General features: G+C 39.2%; 1 protein-coding gene across 1 annotated transcript in view; it reads left to right on the top strand.

Annotated features, from left to right (window-relative positions):
- mdn1 (midasin AAA ATPase 1) overlaps positions 1 to 17,510 on the top strand; it is a 56,774-nt gene that overhangs the window by 6,239 nt on the left and 33,025 nt on the right. The window contains 27 exon segments of the mRNA XM_055186775.2: positions 2,522 to 2,617; positions 2,837 to 2,949; positions 3,382 to 3,530; positions 3,624 to 3,684; positions 3,969 to 4,180; positions 4,870 to 4,973; positions 5,126 to 5,270; positions 5,582 to 5,678; positions 6,561 to 6,674; positions 6,860 to 7,007; positions 7,121 to 7,228; positions 7,514 to 7,665; positions 8,094 to 8,272; positions 9,587 to 9,795; positions 10,034 to 10,180; positions 10,335 to 10,476; positions 10,556 to 10,690; positions 12,662 to 12,800; positions 13,507 to 13,645; positions 13,749 to 13,879; positions 14,620 to 14,758; positions 14,887 to 15,016; positions 15,271 to 15,528; positions 15,621 to 15,818; positions 16,378 to 16,586; positions 16,756 to 16,878; positions 16,973 to 17,170. Coding sequence (XP_055042750.2) covers positions 2,522 to 2,617; positions 2,837 to 2,949; positions 3,382 to 3,530; positions 3,624 to 3,684; positions 3,969 to 4,180; positions 4,870 to 4,973; positions 5,126 to 5,270; positions 5,582 to 5,678; positions 6,561 to 6,674; positions 6,860 to 7,007; positions 7,121 to 7,228; positions 7,514 to 7,665; positions 8,094 to 8,272; positions 9,587 to 9,795; positions 10,034 to 10,180; positions 10,335 to 10,476; positions 10,556 to 10,690; positions 12,662 to 12,800; positions 13,507 to 13,645; positions 13,749 to 13,879; positions 14,620 to 14,758; positions 14,887 to 15,016; positions 15,271 to 15,528; positions 15,621 to 15,818; positions 16,378 to 16,586; positions 16,756 to 16,878; positions 16,973 to 17,170 — 3,975 coding nt within the window.

The following is a 17,510-nucleotide window of genomic DNA, read 5'->3' as shown; positions in this document are numbered from 1 at the left end:
GGCCCGCAGAAAGATTTTTATTTAAATTCGTTTTTTTTTATTTAAACGTTTAAGGGTCCGGTCACATGTCGCGTCTAACAACGCGAGTTAAAACGAGTCGAGGCGTTTCTTAAAGTATGTTTACTTTTCAAAGTGCTTGCTTGGGAGCGGAGGTTGCGCAGCGTGGGGTCGCGTCACCCGTTGCTACGCAGCCACGAGCGCGCGCTCCGTGATGGCGAGGGTAACGGAATGCGTGATCGGATTTTAATTCCTCTCGCGTCAATCATATCATTGTCACAATGCGATCAGTTCATCTGATCGCGACTTTGTAGTGTTTGTCCAGAGAAGATTTGTTACTTCCGGGTGGATACTCTGTTACTCAGAGAAGAGCTGCTGTGGGGTTATTACCGTAGTTCACATCAAGTCACAGCTTCTAATGGAGACACCGCAGTGGGAGATGTACTGCAACAGTTTAATATTAAACTACGGATGAGAAAATGACCCATCAAAGTGCCCAGGTTAGGAAAAGAGGAAAGATGAGGAGAAATTACAGAGGATACAAGTATGTACACTTCTATATGAAATATATATGAAGTATAATACATTATTATCTTGCTTGCTTATACATAGAGCAGTATTATTTATTTTTACTGTCCAACTAGCTTATGTAACATTGACTACCCATCCAAATGTTTTTAGGATCACTTTCACTTATTAATATTTTTCTAAATATAATAGCAAATTCATTAAAACGGTGGAATAACAAAAAGGAACATAATAAAGTCAATACTATGACTGAAAACAGTCAAAAACAAATAAAAACAAACACTTACTGTTGGTACATTTTTTATAATAGTTTATAAATGTATAGGAATTAAATTTGTTAGTTTTAATAGGCCTTAGTTAATAATTCAAAGCCTAATAAGGTTAAAAAAAATATTTACTTACTTTTATAAAATAATGTATATTAAAAAATAAAAAACACTGTTTATATATTTTCAAGTATTATTATACATTAAAAAATATTTTAAAGAAATATTGTACTTTTTTGAACGTTAAAATAGCTCTGCGGCCCTCTGATGAAATGTCAGTCTCAGAAATGGCCCCAAGCCAGTTTGAGTTTGAGACCCCTGTGTTACAGAGTATTTCTGTGCCGAATGCACTTCGCCAGGGTTCGTACAAGTTTCGGAAAGTTTTTTCTGATTACGGGTCTAGCTGACATTTGGGGGGTTTCTATACGTATCACTTCTTTTTATGGGCACTTCCTCCGGAAAACCCCGCCCACCCGTCAATCAGCGGGAGACGCTAGAACTTGAAAACATCACGCGACAAGCTTTGTTTAATTTCAAAACTCAACAATTGCACGAAAGAAGAAGTGTGTGTTTTGGATGTAAGGAGAAGAAAGTCAGCCTTATGGAAATTATCCAGGATAGCAGCGGAGTTTTGCGTGTGTGTTTGATGCGCTTGATTTCATGGAAAGGTCCCAACCGGGTCATGAGTTGCATGCGATAAGTAAGACTTCTGTCTTATGTTGGAAATATTATATAAATGACAGTGTTGCATGACTCGTACTCGCTCCTCCTGCGGTATAACTCCTTCTCCTTCATTTTTTCGTAAGTTATCGGAAAGATTCGGTAAAGCTAATCTTTCTTTTATAAATCTGATTAAACTAAAGACTCTTTGGAGTTATAAAGGATGTAATACTACTCTATAGGTACTCCAGATTAACAGAAATGCAGAAACAGCGTGTGTTATGTGAGCTTTAACTCATTCACCGCCATTGACGAGTTATCTCGTCATTTATGAGTTCATATTTAACTAATAAATATGCCTTTTTGGACGAATTTCAAAGTGAAAGTGTAATTATCCACTAGATGGCACCAGAACGAATTTATCAAAAACAGAAATTAAAAAGATTTAATGATTGATTTTAACTGCCTTTATGTTTGATAGTCATTCTGAGTCTGATCTCTAACATAAATTCCTTTACAAAAACGCAATTTTTAAAGCTTTTTGCTCAAAATGTTGTATTTTTGAAGAGAAATATCGATATTTCAGTGGTTAAATTAAGTAGAAAAAGTTAATATATAATGAAACGTTTTCCCCCCATTTTGTTTGTTTGTTTATTTGTTTATTGTTTGTTTGAAAGCAGAGGGTGTGTTCTTTAATTTGATATAATTTGTATGTTTATATATTTATAGAAGATAATTTTTCCTGCAAGGAATTTTGTGAAACTTTGTTAAAATCACAAAAATGCCGGTGGGCAACTTTTCTCAAAAAGGCTGGCGGTGAATGAGTTAATAGTTGTTGTACTATTGCCCTGTTAGCAGAGGATAAAAGCGTCTACTAAATGCCTAAATGTAAAAATTTAAATTGGGTTAACCAATGGCATGAATTTGAGGCGGGTCTTTCTTTTGTCTGACTTTCTATTGTCTGTCTGCCAAATAGGGAAATGTGTCGAGGAAACCTATTTAAAAACAGTGATGCTTGGAGATGCAGACATGACACACTTTTAAAACCTTTTTTGTTTGTTTGTTTTTAGGCTCTGGACTGCTTCACCGCCATGCTCTCCAAACCTGAGAGCAGACTCAAGATGTCAGAAATCATTGGCAGCAAGCTCAACATATCCAAAGAGAAGGTCTGAAAGTGATGTCACAAATACAAAGTCTTTATTATAATGCTGATAGGCTACTGTATCAGTTATCTTTACAATTGTATTAATTTAAAGCAATAAATAAGAGCTCACAGAAGAGTCCCTATTAAAAAATGTGCTTATTACTGATATAACGTTACACTATGTCAATATAATATCACATATCACTATATAATCCATATGTTCTGCTGTGTGACATTTTAGGCCCAGCACTTCTGTCAGATGTACCTGCCTGCCATTAATGTGACAGAGCTAGAGGTCTCAGTGGGTCGTGTAATGTTACTTCGTAAGCAGAGTGACGCGGTGCGACTTAGTATGTAAGTTATTACAGTGCTCTCTGTTTCTCTCTCTCTCTCTCTCTTTCAAATTTGCTTTACTAGCAAATAGATGTACCAGCACTGTCCCATGGGTGCAAGGAACCCTGCTGAGAAATTGAGCTTACATTAACACTGGATTGATTGGTAATTGTGCTATTTAAAACAGGAAATCATACAACAGCCCTAAGCACAAGAGAGATAGTGTGCCATACCATTATTCCAAAAAACCATCCTGGTTATACAGTATGCACAGTAGTTGGTTTTAAACTACACACATGCTCTGACACAGTCAATGTGATTTTGAGTTTGGCTTGTTTTATCTCGCTCTACCTACTTGTTCCTGTTCCCTTTGTACTATCAATAAAAAGATAAAAATGCCAAACATGTCTTAAGGGTTAAAATCATTTGCTGGCATTTATGTTTGCATCACAGAGAAAAACAAACATTTGCTGCCACACGGCCGTCATCTGTACTTCTGGAGCAGCTGTCAGTGTGTGTCACTAGAGGGGAGCCCGTCCTGTTGGTTGGGGAAACGGGCACAGGAAAGACCTCTACTGTGCAGTATTTGGCTGGAGTGACAGGTAACACACCTGATCTGTCAGTATAGTTCAGGTTTTTCAGTGATCTCATTGCTCTTATCCATCGTTTACTTCCTGTCTGCTCTGCCCTTCAAGGACACAAACTCAGAGTAGTCAACATGAATCAACAGAGTGACACTGCAGACCTGCTGGGAGGGTGAGTAGACGCATGTCTGTGGTTCAGTAACTAAAAGCTGTGATGCTACTAGCTGAACTACATTTTTCAGTAGCTTGACAGTAGCTCGGAATGGCTATTTACCTTTTCACTGTAATTTTGCTCAAATGAAGCATTCGATAAATATACATTTTTAAATTTCCTGATATACAAATTAATTTTATTATGTTAAAATTTCTCAAGGAATTGTAAGAGTTGTTCATGATTATTCACTATCTCTTTATAGTGTTTGTGATGATGTTAAGCTTCGTTTCTGATGATTAAAGGTATAAACCAGTGGACCATAAGCTCATCTTGTTACCCTTGCGGGAGGCGTTTGAAGACCTCTTCTCTCAGACATACTCAAGGAAACAAAACCTGACTTTTTTGGGTCACGTTCAGACCTGCTTCAAAGGCAAACGCTGGCAGGATCTTCTCAAGCTTATGGACCATGTGTGCAAATCAGCGCTCACTAAGGAACTACATGATAAACCTAATGGTATTGCTGGGTTAAAATGGAGTGGATTGTCTTGACAACTTGTTAACTGATGTGTCCTATGTATGGATGCTTTCTACAGTTAGGTTAATATGCTTAAATAACCCTGATCAGATAAAGGTTAAGCTTAGTCTAAATAATATATAACTTAACTGAAATGTTTCCCATGATTTTAAAAATCTTTGAATCTGAAGGTTTAAGGATGGTTTCCCAGACAGGGCTTAAAGGATTACTCCACTGTCTTATAAAAAAATACTGATAATTTACTCACCCCCATGTCATCCAAAATGTTGATGTCTTTCTTAATTCAGTCAGGAAGAAATTAAGTTTTTTAAGGAAAACATTTCAGTATTATTCGATTTTATTGGACCTCAACAGTTTACAGTTTAAAATTGCAATTACACCGCAGCTTCAAAGGGCTCTAAACAATCCCAAACAAGGCATTAAGGGTCTTATCTAACAAAACGATTGTTGTAGCTTAAATGCATAGTTATTGCATCTAAATTTTTTATCTGCTTTTAGTCACAACATAATTCCTGTACTTACTTAAAGGAGTTATTGTATAGTTTTAATGAGTTTACTCTTCTAAAATATAAATAAGAGCAAGTGTTTTGTGTAAGATTTTGTAAAAGGTTCTTGTCTGCATTATTTTTTAATGATTTTCTTATACATTTGTTTTGTTGGTCTTACAGCTGCTCTGCTGCAGGAACAGTGGGAGGCTCTTGCTCTTAAACTCAGTCAGACACAAGAACAGATTCGAGCCTGTGAATCTGCCATGATTTTTGCTTTTGTTGAGGTAATTATTACAGATTATGTATACAAAAGAAGTACATCTTTGCCAAAAATAGCAGTTTCCTGCTGCATGTCTGGCCAAAGCCATTTGCCTTTCATTTTCACCCTCTGTGTGATGTACCTGTCATGACTGAGGTATTTTGGGTACCTCCACAGGGGACTTTAGCCCAGGCGGTAAAGAAAGGCGAATGGATCCTGCTGGATGAGATTAATCTGGCAGCTGCAGAGATGTTGGAGTGTCTGAGTGGATTACTGGAGGGCAGCGCTGGATCTTTAGTGCTGCTTGACAGGGGAGATACTGGTGAGTCTGATCTGAGATCAGTTTTGTGATTAAGAATTGAAATACTGCTTGATGGCACTTTAGTTATTGCGGAGGATTTTTTTTTTCCGGGTGGATCATCAAGACCTCCTAGGTCTCCTCCTAGTTGTCAATCAGGAGTGTTGCGCAATTGCTTTTTTTAAAAAAGTGAAGGCGGTTCTTTTCTAAAATTCGAGAAAATCCTCCGCTATACCTTTAATAAATGGTTCGTGTACTTTGAATTGTGCATGTTTTTTTGTGTGGAGAGTGAATTTTGAGTTCATTTACTATGATTTTGTTGATGTTTTCTGTAGAGCCTCTGGTTCGACATCCAGACTTTCGTCTATTTGCCTGCATGAATCCAGCCACTGATGTAGGCAAGAGGAATCTGCCACTGGGCATTAGGAACAGGTGAGAGAGACCATTTGACTTTTCTTCATTATTGCATGTAAGGGTTTCCCAGACAGGGTTTAGATCAATCCAGGACTAGACATTAGTTATATTAGGACATTTAAGTAGTTTTTACAAACATACTTTACAAAAATCATTACTTGTGTGCATCTTTAGACAAAAAATGGCACTGATATATGTTACGGTGTTTCAGTGCAAGATGTTTTTAAAGGGACACTCCACTTTTAAAAAAAATATGCTCATTTTCCAGCTCCCCTGGAGTTAAACACATTTGATTTTTACAGTTTTGGAATCCATTCAGCTGATATCTGGGTCTGGCGGTACCACTTTTAGCATAGCTTAGCATAAATCATTGAATCTGATTAGACCATTAGCATTGTGGTAAAAAATAACCAAAGAGTTTTAATATTTTTCCTATTTAACTTTTTTTCATTGGTCCTAGTACACTATGTAACTACAGAAGAGTCAAGTTTTAAATTGGAAAAATATTGAAACTCTTTGGTTATTTTTTAGTGCAATGCTAATGGTCTAATCAGATTCATTGGATTATGCTAAGCTATGCTAAAAGTGGTACCGCCAGACCCAGAGATCTGCTGAATGGATTCCAAAATGGTAAAATCAAGTATTTAACTCTAGAGGAGCTGGAAAATGAGCATATTTTCAAAGAAGTGGAGTGTCCCTTTAAAGGGTAGCTTAAACATGCATTTTATTTTGGGACTAGGATAAGCCCTGTCTGGGAAACTTCCCGTAATGTTGTTACATACATGTGATATAATGATTTGTTATCTAAACCATAGATGTACATACTTTAGTGTTTAAATACTTTCTGGGGCTGATGTACGTGTTTTTGGTGAGCTTAATGTGTTTGTGTTTATGTGTCAGATTTACAGAGCTCTACGTGGAGGAACTAGAGAGTGAAAGTGATTTACGGATCCTGGTCTCGGATTACCTAAAAGGCCTGAACCTGAACAGATCCATTATTCAAGGAATCATCAGGTTTGCAGTCATAGCATGACCATAATCATTTTTGAGGACAATTTTAGGTGTGATGCAGCTTGTTGTCAATAACAGTAATGTGCAGTAAAATGCGCCAATATTTAAAAATTTTAAACATTTTTATTCTTTTATTTCTATTTAGAATTTATGTACTCTGTCTTAACAATTTCTGTTTTTCCCCACAGTTTTTATTTGGCTGTTCGTAAGGAGGCTCACACTCGGTTGGTTGATGGTACCGGTCACAAGCCCCATTACAGCCTGCGTACTTTGTGTCGAGCTCTTAAATATGTGGCATCTAACCCCTGCTACAACATTCAACGCTCCCTCTATGAGGTAATACACTTGTCCATATTATACCTTCAGCCTGAAGCAAAATGTTGATTTTCCAAAATTCACTACTTTAACCACATGACATTAGTGATGGAGATGTATAATTTCTTTTGCAGGGTTTCTGTCTAAGTTTTCTTACTCAGCTGGATCGCAGCTCTCACCCCATCGTGCAGAAACTGGTGTGTCAGTACATACTAGGAGGAAATGTGAAATGTCTCAAACAGGTAATCTTTTCACTTTAGTTAGCCACTTAATTTCGTTTAATAATAATAATTTACCAGTAGTTTGAAAGCCTACTAGTTAGAAGTGTGTGTTGCTAAAGGTGAAAGAAAATATCTTCTATTAAAGATTGATAGTGTTTCTGTTGCTCAGGCAGGTGCTAGCACCACAAGAGTCATGTTTGGTGTCCTTGAATTGATAAAATAATATTTTAGATAAAATTGTCTTTCAAATGCCTAAATATAAATATAGTTATCTTCTATCATTTACGCTCTCTGTTTTGCTCTCAGCCAATCCCGAAGCCCAAAGAGCGTGTGTGTATACAGATAGAGGAGTACTGGCTTAGTCAGGGTGACATGGAGACTGTGGTGGACCCCAGTTACATCCTTACACCTTCTGTCAAGCTTAACCTAAAAGATCTGGCACGGGTGGTGTCCGCCGGGTAGGAAAACATCACTCCTCCTCATACGTCCCGTACATTCTGTAGATCAAATACTCTGTCAAAATGTATTACGAATTCAGCGTTTCTTATTCCTCTGTGGAAAGGAGGGATGCTGCTTTTGTTTGATATAAAAGTGCATTAAATATTAGTTGATAATGAATGATTTATTTGTTTTTGTACCATGGGGCTGGGATTAACTGATTTTTTTCTTTGCTATAAAGAGGCAATTTCAAGACTTTGAGGATTAAAACGGTTTCAGATCATTAATAGTTTTTTTTAACCACTTTTACCCAAAATTCACTCTAATATATTTGACCATTATTGGCCCTGTTTATCTGGTATTTCACTTGCCATATTTACTGCATACTATACATTTTATTTGCATATCTTGAGATATTTCTTTTGTTCCTTGTTGTGTCCATGATCAGCATCCATCCAGTGCTCATCCAAGGGGAAACGTCTGTGGGAAAGACCAGTTTAATTAAATGGCTCGCAGGCGCCACAGGAAACCAGTGTGTGAGAATCAATAACCATGAGCACACAGATATCCAGGAGTACATTGGCTGCTACTCCTCTGATGAGCATGGCAAACTTGTCTTCAAAGAAGGTAAAGAGCATTTTGGAATAGACTTATAAAGCACAACTGTGCATTCACACCGCCACCGGCGAGAGCATCAAAAAAAGCTCTGGCTGCCCTGTCAACGACGCTATAGAAAAAGAGTAGTGGAATGCATTATCTGAAGCGGAGGTTTACACCTTCCGATTGGTTGCCGCTGAACATATCCACCCTCCGATTGGGTGCAGCTGAACCGCGTTATAGCTCATTACCTTAAAGTTGAGCTGATTTCAACTCTCCTCGAGGCTCACACCTTACATGTCGCACTGCGCCGCTGATCGCTGGAGCTTGTTGCCAGCTCTCATTAAAATGAATGACTTCTGGCCACTTTGACGCTCTCGCCGGTGGCGGTGTGAACGCACAGTAATGGATACTGTTTCTTAACTTATGGGATGAGGGAAAAGCAGGCCTGTTCTGGGAAAAGATATAGTGGATGCAAATAATATACATTTGTGAAATGGTGTACATTCAGGATACTTTAATTAAGAGGTATTGAAAGGGGGGGGGGGGGTCTTTCATGTATTTTTTGTGAAATAAACAAAATATGCAAATAAAATAGAAACTACAGCTTAGGGGGCATGTACACCAAAGCATTTAAATGTGGCTGAAAACCCAAGGCAGATACCAACTGTAGGCCTTGCCAGTGCTTTTTCAGCTGAGTGCTTTGGTTGCTATGAAAACTTCTGTTTTGTCGTTAAACAATGCGCCGATTGGCTGTTGTGATATTTGTCCCGCCCTTCTCTCCACTGTGATTGGACAGCGAGTGAAAAGTGACATTGACAAGTTGAGGTTTTCAAAGTTGAAAATTTGTCGTTGGGCATGGAAAATCCCGTCAGCTGCTGGCATTTTTGAAAACCGTTTTTAAAACAATTGAAAACATACACCGGCCACAGTTTTGAAAACCTTAGTGTACACGGCCCCTTCAGACTTCTTAAAGTATGACTCTACTTGCAATGAAGAGGATAAACATGGTTTGTGACATTATATGCAATTGGCAGCAGAGACAGTTCCACCATTAAAATCCATAAAGTTTTATTAATACATAAACATATTCATAAACCATTAGTAAACCAATTAATAACTTTCCCTGATAAAATTTTACTTTTGTACAGTAATTGATTTTGCTACTGCGTTGGGTCACAACTCCATGTTTACTGTTTAATCTGGGTGCGTGATGTCAATTATATTTATGAATTTTAAACAGTGACACTAATGTAAGATAATAATCATTGATTTCTTCATGGTTCAAGCTTATTTGTAACGTTTTTTTTTTTGTTAACCGCATATTTTTTTTGTCCCTTGAAGGTGTTCTAATTGATGCCATGAGGAAAGGTTATTGGATCATTCTGGATGAACTGAACCTTGCCCCCACTGATGTGCTGGAGGCTTTGAATAGATTGCTGGATGACAACAGGGAGCTTTTCATCGCTGAAACACAAGAAGTGGTCAAAGCCCACCCCAGATTCATGCTCTTTGCCACCCAGAATCCTCCTGGACTGTATGGTGGCAGAAAGGTTCTCACAAGCACATTGCCGGTGTTCAGAATCTACTCGTACTACTCATACTTTGCAATGTATAGTATGTATACTATGCACATTTATTTGCATGCATAATACGCATGCCTAAAACATGCTCAAATCTGTTTGGTGGATCACTCTGTGGATGCTCTATCCCACAATGCAGTGCATATATGATCATGTGACGGATCATTTAGGAAGTTGTAAAACCAACGTGTATTTCTGTTTCCTGTAGGTTCTGTCGCGAGCATTCAGGAATCGTTTTGTTGAGCTGCATTTTGATGAGCTTCCCAGTTCAGAGTTGGAGAACATCCTCCATCAGCGCTGTAGCCTTCCTCCATCCTACTGCTCCAAACTCATCAAAGTCATGCAGAACCTGCAGGTGACCCATCTCAATACAGCAATATTTGAAGCACAGGAAGGCATTCATGATGATTTTATGATGTTTCTTGGGCAAAGTTATAAAGCATTAAGCTCAGTTGAATTATTCCTTAAAACCACTAATGTGACCTCATGTAAGTGTATGTGTGTGTCAGTCTTTACGTAGGGGATCCAGTGTGTTTGCTGGGAAACATGGTTTCATTACCCTGAGAGACCTGTTTCGCTGGTCTGAACGCTATAGGCTGGAAGAGCAGAATGACTCGTCTCGTGATTGGCTGCAGCACCTGGCGGATGATGGTGACTTTTATTACTGTGCCTAATTTCAAAATGTTGTACATAAATGCCAAAATTACCTAAACAAATCCTATTTTGTCAGGCTACATGCTGTTGGCTGGCCGTGTCAGAAAGCCAGAGGAGGCTTTGATCATCCAGAACATACTGGAGAAACACTTTAAAAGGACAGTCAACCCGGATGCTCTTTTCTCTGAAGCTCAGGTCACCTCTCAGTTCAGTGAGTTTATAAGCACAAACACAGCTGTAACAAACCACATTCTGATATCAGATCAATGACTTTCAATTAGGAGAGTTGTCCTTGCTTGCTTTTCCATTGCATTGTGCGGTTAACCAGCACCAGTAATACTGCACAGTATAATGAAAATCCTTGAATGAAAACTGAATACATTGTATTCACTTTAAGCTAGAAAGACACTAAACAAACTAAGTTATTTTTAATGTCTGTGAAATGCCCAGCAAATGTGAAAGTGAAGTGTTTATCTCTTGTAATAATGTCATTGATACTTTCTTTATGCATTTCTCTTTAGAGCCCGACCGATTTATCGTTTTGCCGATTTTATCGGCCGATATGAGCATGTCGCAGATATATCTGTATCGGCGTATAAGCCGCAGATATGCGCCGATATGAACGTTTGTTACAGAACACATTAAAGCAACACTATGTAGTTTTTTTACCTTTAAATAATGTCTCTAAAATTATTTCAGTGATAGAACAACTTTTAACTGAACAAATTGTACTGTTGCTGCAACCTGAGCAGCCTCCTAGCTGCTACAAGCACACTTTGAAAGTGGCGGTGGAGGGTAGGAAACACAGCTCCGCCCCTCCCCCTGCCTGCAGAAGAGTGTCTGATACCAGGCACTGTTGCGCTTTTCAACCACATGGGGGAGCTGCAAGTCATTTTTACATGGAAACTACATAGTGTTGCTTTAAATGCATTTGAAAGATGTAAGTACTTGTTTGTCCAGCAGAGTGCGCCATACTGGTTGCTAATGGCGACCCAGATCACTCACTGTAGTGACACCAGCCAATCCCCCACCCCCTTCACTTCAGTTCAGTCAGTCAGTCTCTCAGTTCAGGTGGCATGGAAGCAGTCACGCAGTGTCTTCTTCACAACATTTTTACACCTGGTATTAAGACGCGCTTTGGTCGATTGGATTATAAATGGACAAGAGAGACGCAATCCCGCTTACATTTGGTGTTTTAAATCCGTCTCTTTGTCGACTTGCGAGTTAAAACGCAAGCGGGAGAAATGACGCGAGACGGAGAAATGACACGTTTAAACTACGCGCAGCCGTGCACTTATATATCACTATATGAGATTACTGCTGCTTGTGTTGTTAGGTAACATGCTCATTTCAGAGCAATTGATTCAATAAGCTCGCGCAACTCTACACCCTTGCTAAATAAAAGAGGCGGAGCGAAGACGCTTTATTTTTATAAAAGTCTAAAGTTTGCACGGAACCCTGGGTTTGTGTTATAAAAACGTTGTGCACAACATTAAACATAGTGTACATTAGTATGTGCTCCGTCAAGCATTGTCTTCGTAACTGTGAGTGGCTAACGTTAACTAATTTGTGAAGAACACAACTTACTGTAAAGCTAATATTAATCAATGACTTCATAAGTTTCTCTTTATAACGTTCTCGTCAAAACTGCAAATGATGCAAGTTTTATGTATTTTGTTCTCTTTGTGTTTTAAAGTTATTTATAATAAGTCAAGTTTACTGTTTAGTGCACTGATATCCAACTAATTTTGGATAATAAAGTTTATTGTTAACTTCTTGCCTATAGTACATATCTTTGTCACATCAATATAAGTGTTGGATCACCACATTTGTGAGTGATCACCACATATGTGAGTGATCATTGCATTGCATTGTATTTATTCATATACAGTATATTATGTTAAAGTATATAGTGTATTCTATGTACAGTACTTTAGTATAATATACTGTAGTATATACTGAACTATAATATACACATAAAGAATATCGGCCGATATATCATTATCGGTCTTTTTTTACTCCCTAATATCTGTATCGGCATCGGCCCCAAAAAACGCATATCGGTCGGGCTCTATTTCTCTTTACCTTAAGATCTTTTTGATTAGCTCATTGTATAACTAACGGCCAGATTGATTGGTTGGTTTGGCTCAGTTTGGTATATTGATGGTTTGGCACTTTGCAGGCCCTTTTGTGGACAGTATTGCGGGTGTCCCAGAAGAATTCGGCCATGTTGTGTGGACCCAGGGCATGAGGAGACTGGCTGTGCTTGTGGGTCGAGCGCTTCGTTTTGGAGAGTCTGTCCTGCTTGTTGGAGACACGGGGTAAGCTGTGATCAATCCTTATGAATGAGTTAGATTAGATTTTCTTTTCAGAGTTCTTAAGATCGATACACACCAAGCCGATGGTCTCCGGTCGGGCAGATTTTGAGTGTAATTTGTTGCGCACCATCCCATATAGTCAGTCACAGTTGTCTTTTTTTGCATTTTCACTATGACAAATCAGTAATAGCCAATCAGAATGATCTGACTCCAATATGATTGGTATAGCCAACCTTTGCACAAGAGGATAACGGAAGTGACGAAGCAAGCATCCTAGCAGTCACTTCCAGTTTCCCATTTCGAGTAAAAAATGTGCTGCTTGGCCGCCATCCATTTGGTGTACCAGGGCAACATTAAACCCAGACGTATGCGGGCAATGTGGGCTGACCTTACAGTCTGCTCTAATTTTTTGGCATTGGTTTGGTGTGTCCCTACACTTTTATGCACATTTTACTAACATAATTTTGTACATTTACAATTTTATGGTATCAAAATTGAAGATGTATGGGTTTTCGTCTGTGTCTGTCAGCTTTGAGACTTTCTATAGACTCAAATAAATACATTTTTTTTTTAAATTTATGATTTTTTTTTACTGAAAATATTAACTCATCATTATAGACTATGGTTCAATCAATCATCTGTAAAATAAGACTTTTTCTCTAGATAACAGAATTTCAGTTGACTCACATTTACCTCCTCTCACCTGAAGGTGTGGCAAAACCACCATCTGCCAGCTCTTTGCTGCACTAGCCAGTCAGAAGTTCTTCTCCCTGAACTGCCATTTGCACATGGAGACGTCGGATTTTCTGGGTGGCCTCCGACCTGTCCGTCACACGGGAACCCAAAATGTAAAATACTTCTTTCTTTAGATTATTCAGCCTTCCGGATGTCAGACTGATACATGTGTTCATCAATAGTGCGATTTATCTGATTGAATGTTTAACATTTCAGGCCGATGGCGAGGACGGCCGTCTGTTTGAGTGGCATGATGGACCGCTGGTCCTGGCGATGAAACAGGATGGCGTGTTTCTGATGGATGAGATCTCGCTGGCTGACGACTCCGTGCTGGAGAGACTCAACAGGTGTGTGTTTTACACTAAGTATCACTAAATTATGCTGTCTAAACAACTCATTGATGGGGTGAGGATGAATTTAAGCAAGTCAAATAAATAAATTATTAGTTCAAATCAAGGGGGAACCTTCTGGTCTCTATCGTTAAGTGACTTAAAGTGCAATTCATCGACTGGCCGCTAGAGACCTCCATAGACCTCCCCCATGTTAAAATGCCCATCTTTACAGCCTGGTACAAAAAGGGTTTTGGTCTATATGTAGCTAATTTTTTTGGAGCTTGGAGTTTTTTTGTGATTCATCCATTTAAATTTAATTAAGCCTTAAAGTTCTGCATTGTTAAGGGGGTGGCCACCTGAGTGACAGGTGAATTGACGCTGCTGTCACTACGGTCAAGCTAGGTGGGCGTGGTCTCAGCAACCAGGCACCTCAGCTCCACCCACATCCCACCTTTTTGCCCGTTTTCACAAGTTAAATGTGGTAATGCACTGACAAGAAGGTGACAGCAGGCTCCATAAACTTTAGCCTTCAAGTATGCTCTTCACAAACCTAGGGTGACGTCACCGACACTACGTCCATATTTTTTATAGTCTATGGTTTTTATTATATGGTAATTATTAGTTTCTTTATTAAAGTTCTGCACCAAATTCTTTAATTGGCGTAATAGAGTAAAAAGAAATCATACATTATTATATATGCTGTAAAGTTAAAAAGTGACTGTGTGACCGTCTCGGGTTTTTTGTGTCATCTGCAGCGTGCTTGAGATTGAAAAGTCTCTGGTGCTGGCAGAGAAAGGCAGTGGAGATAATGATGATGTTGAGCTCATTACCGCTGGAAAGAAATTTAGACTCGTTGCCACCATGAACCCCGGAGGTGACTTTGGAAAGAAAGAGGTCAGTGCTTAGAATATAAATTTGGGTGACAAAATAATGTCTGTTTGTCTGTAAAATCTCAATAGTAATAGCCACAGTGCAAAAAACATGCAGCAGTGGTACTGACATGTTTATTTGTTTGTGTCCAGCTTTCTCCAGCACTAAGAAATAGGTTCACTGAGATTTGGTGTCCCCAGAATAACAGTCGTAACGATCTGATCCAAATCATCCAACACAACCTTCGTCCTGGACTGTCTCTGGACCAGCATGATCACCAAGGTGTTTCACTTGCACCCAAAACAGAGCAACCAATAAACACTCAGAAATTGTTATTTAATAGAATCATGTTTACATCTTTCTATGTTGACACATTTTGTCTGTATAGCAATTATTGTTATAAATTTGTTATTCATAAGTAATCTGATCGAGTTATTACTTAGACTAGTACCAATAAACCACTATTTTCTGTTATAAGCAATATTACATAAGCAACAGTGACATTATAATGAATTTTACCACTGTGATTTGCGCAGGTAAAGACGTAGCAGAGCTCATGTTGGACTTTATCGACTGGCTGACCAGTCAGGAGTTCGGACGGCGGTGTATACTAAGTGTGCGAGACATCCTGTCATGGGTTAACTTCACGAACACTGTGTGTGAGAGAGACGAGGATGGATTCATGACCATGGGTGAGCTCGAGGAGGAGGAGCCTGAATGGGATCTGCGATTAGACACCGTAACAGCCTTTATTCATGCTGCATGTCTTGTGTATGTGGACGGAATCGGTTCAGGTGAGAGTAAAGAGGGTTTGGTAACCATTTATAACCAATAGGGTGTTCATGTATGCTTTGTACTAATGCTCTCATGCGTTTTTTTCTGCCAGGAACCACAGTGTCGGCAGCGGAGAATGCTCTGGTTGCCCGGCGGGCATGTTTGGATTTTCTGGAGAAGAAATTGAGCAGGATTACTGAGCTGGATGAGGAGATGCGGGATGCACTTAGAGTCTATGACAGCAGCATCTCTAGGGAACCCCAGTGGGGTGAAGACTTTTTTGGCATTGATCCCTTCTACATAGCTGCAGGTGAGGGTTATGTATAGTATATTATACCACGGGCCTGTTGAATGCTGCATTCTGATTGGCTGAGAAATGTTCCATGGGTGTTGATTATTTTTCTGTAAACTGCACACCTGACCTGTCAAATGTCTTAAAAATAGGCACCAGAGTAATGTTTGTGGTAACTGTGTTAGAAGCGGAATAATTGACTTTGGTCCTTTGAATTATTTGAATATAATGCACACTCCGCTTCGTGTCGTGCTGCATTACCACCCTCGGTGTGCATTATTTTGAATAATTCAGTGGTCCGTCGTAAATACATAATGAGCCTCACAGGTGTTGTTGCCAATTATTGTTGATCTTATTCAGATTTACAGTATGGGGTTGTTGGGTTCCTCTGCATTTGACAATATAATTTTCACCATGGCCTAGATATGAATTTAAAGTACTACAGTTTTACCATGTTGATTAAGGACATGGCATCAAAGTATCAAGTTAAGGGATGTGTGTTTGCGTGTAAGCGAGACCTTGACAGTGTGGCTCCACCATGATGCTATAAGCACACCGTCTCTTTGTCCACCCACAGGTCCTGAGACCGAAGGCAGGAGTTTGTCGGGCTACACCTTGAGCGCAGGCACCACCGCAGTGAACGCTCAGAGGATCTTACGGGCACTAAAGCTCCAAAGACCCATACTGCTGGAGGGCTCACCTGGTGTGGGGAAGACCAGCCTGGTCGCTGCCCTCGCCAAAGCATCTGGGAACCACCTTGTCCGGATCAACCTGTCTGAACAAACTGTATGTCGGATGTTTACTGTCTTTAGATGCATACTATAACCATTTATTTGTACAACAAATCATTTAGGTAAACAATATTATATTAAATTTTAATGCGATGATGTTTTGCTTTATACATCTAAAATAACTCCTTCAAATTCAAAATGGATTGTTTTGCTCGCCTGCACAGGATGTCACGGATCTGTTTGGGACAGACCTGCCAGTAGAAGGGGGTAAAGGAGGGGAGTTTGCCTGGCGTGATGGTCCTGTCCTAGCTGCCCTGAAGGCTGGACATTGGATTGTTCTGGATGAGGTATGAATCTGTATTTAATGGAATGAATAAAATTAAGTTTCTCTGTTTACACTGGTAGAAATTCATAATTTTTTTGTTCTCCTCACCTCCACAGCTGAATCTGGCCTCTCAGTCAGTGCTTGAGGGTCTTAACGCTTGCTTCGACCACCGAGCTGAGATCTACATTCCTGAGCTGGGCATGCGCTTCCATGTTCAGCATGAGAAGACCAAGATCTTCGGCTGTCAGAACCCTTTCACTCAGGGAGGAGGACGCAAAGGCCTTCCGAAATCTTTCCTTAACAGATTCACTCAGGTAACGCATCAACCAATGAAAACATCACTAAATCATATCGTTCCTCAAGGAGTTATTATTCAGAGTTCCCACTGGTCCAAACTTTCTTGAAAATTTGTGAATCTGGGGAAAATAATTCAAGGCCCTGGGAAGTTTTTGAGAATATACATACATAGATACAGGTCATTGAAAGTGCTTGAGTCTATTTTATGCAAGAAGTTTTCTGGAAAAAAATCCATATTGTTCCCTGTGTATTGTAGGATAATATAACATTTCTAGTCTTTTAGCACACGCGCTAAACTGTTCGCTTTAAATGTTTATATCTTCTGTATGCGAATGTTGATTCAAACCAAAATGCTTT

Source organism: Misgurnus anguillicaudatus, chromosome 18 (assembly GCF_027580225.2).
Source record: "Misgurnus anguillicaudatus chromosome 18, ASM2758022v2, whole genome shotgun sequence".
NCBI lineage: Eukaryota > Metazoa > Chordata > Actinopteri > Cypriniformes > Cobitidae > Misgurnus > Misgurnus anguillicaudatus.
This window is presented reverse-complemented; position numbering and strand designations above follow the sequence as displayed.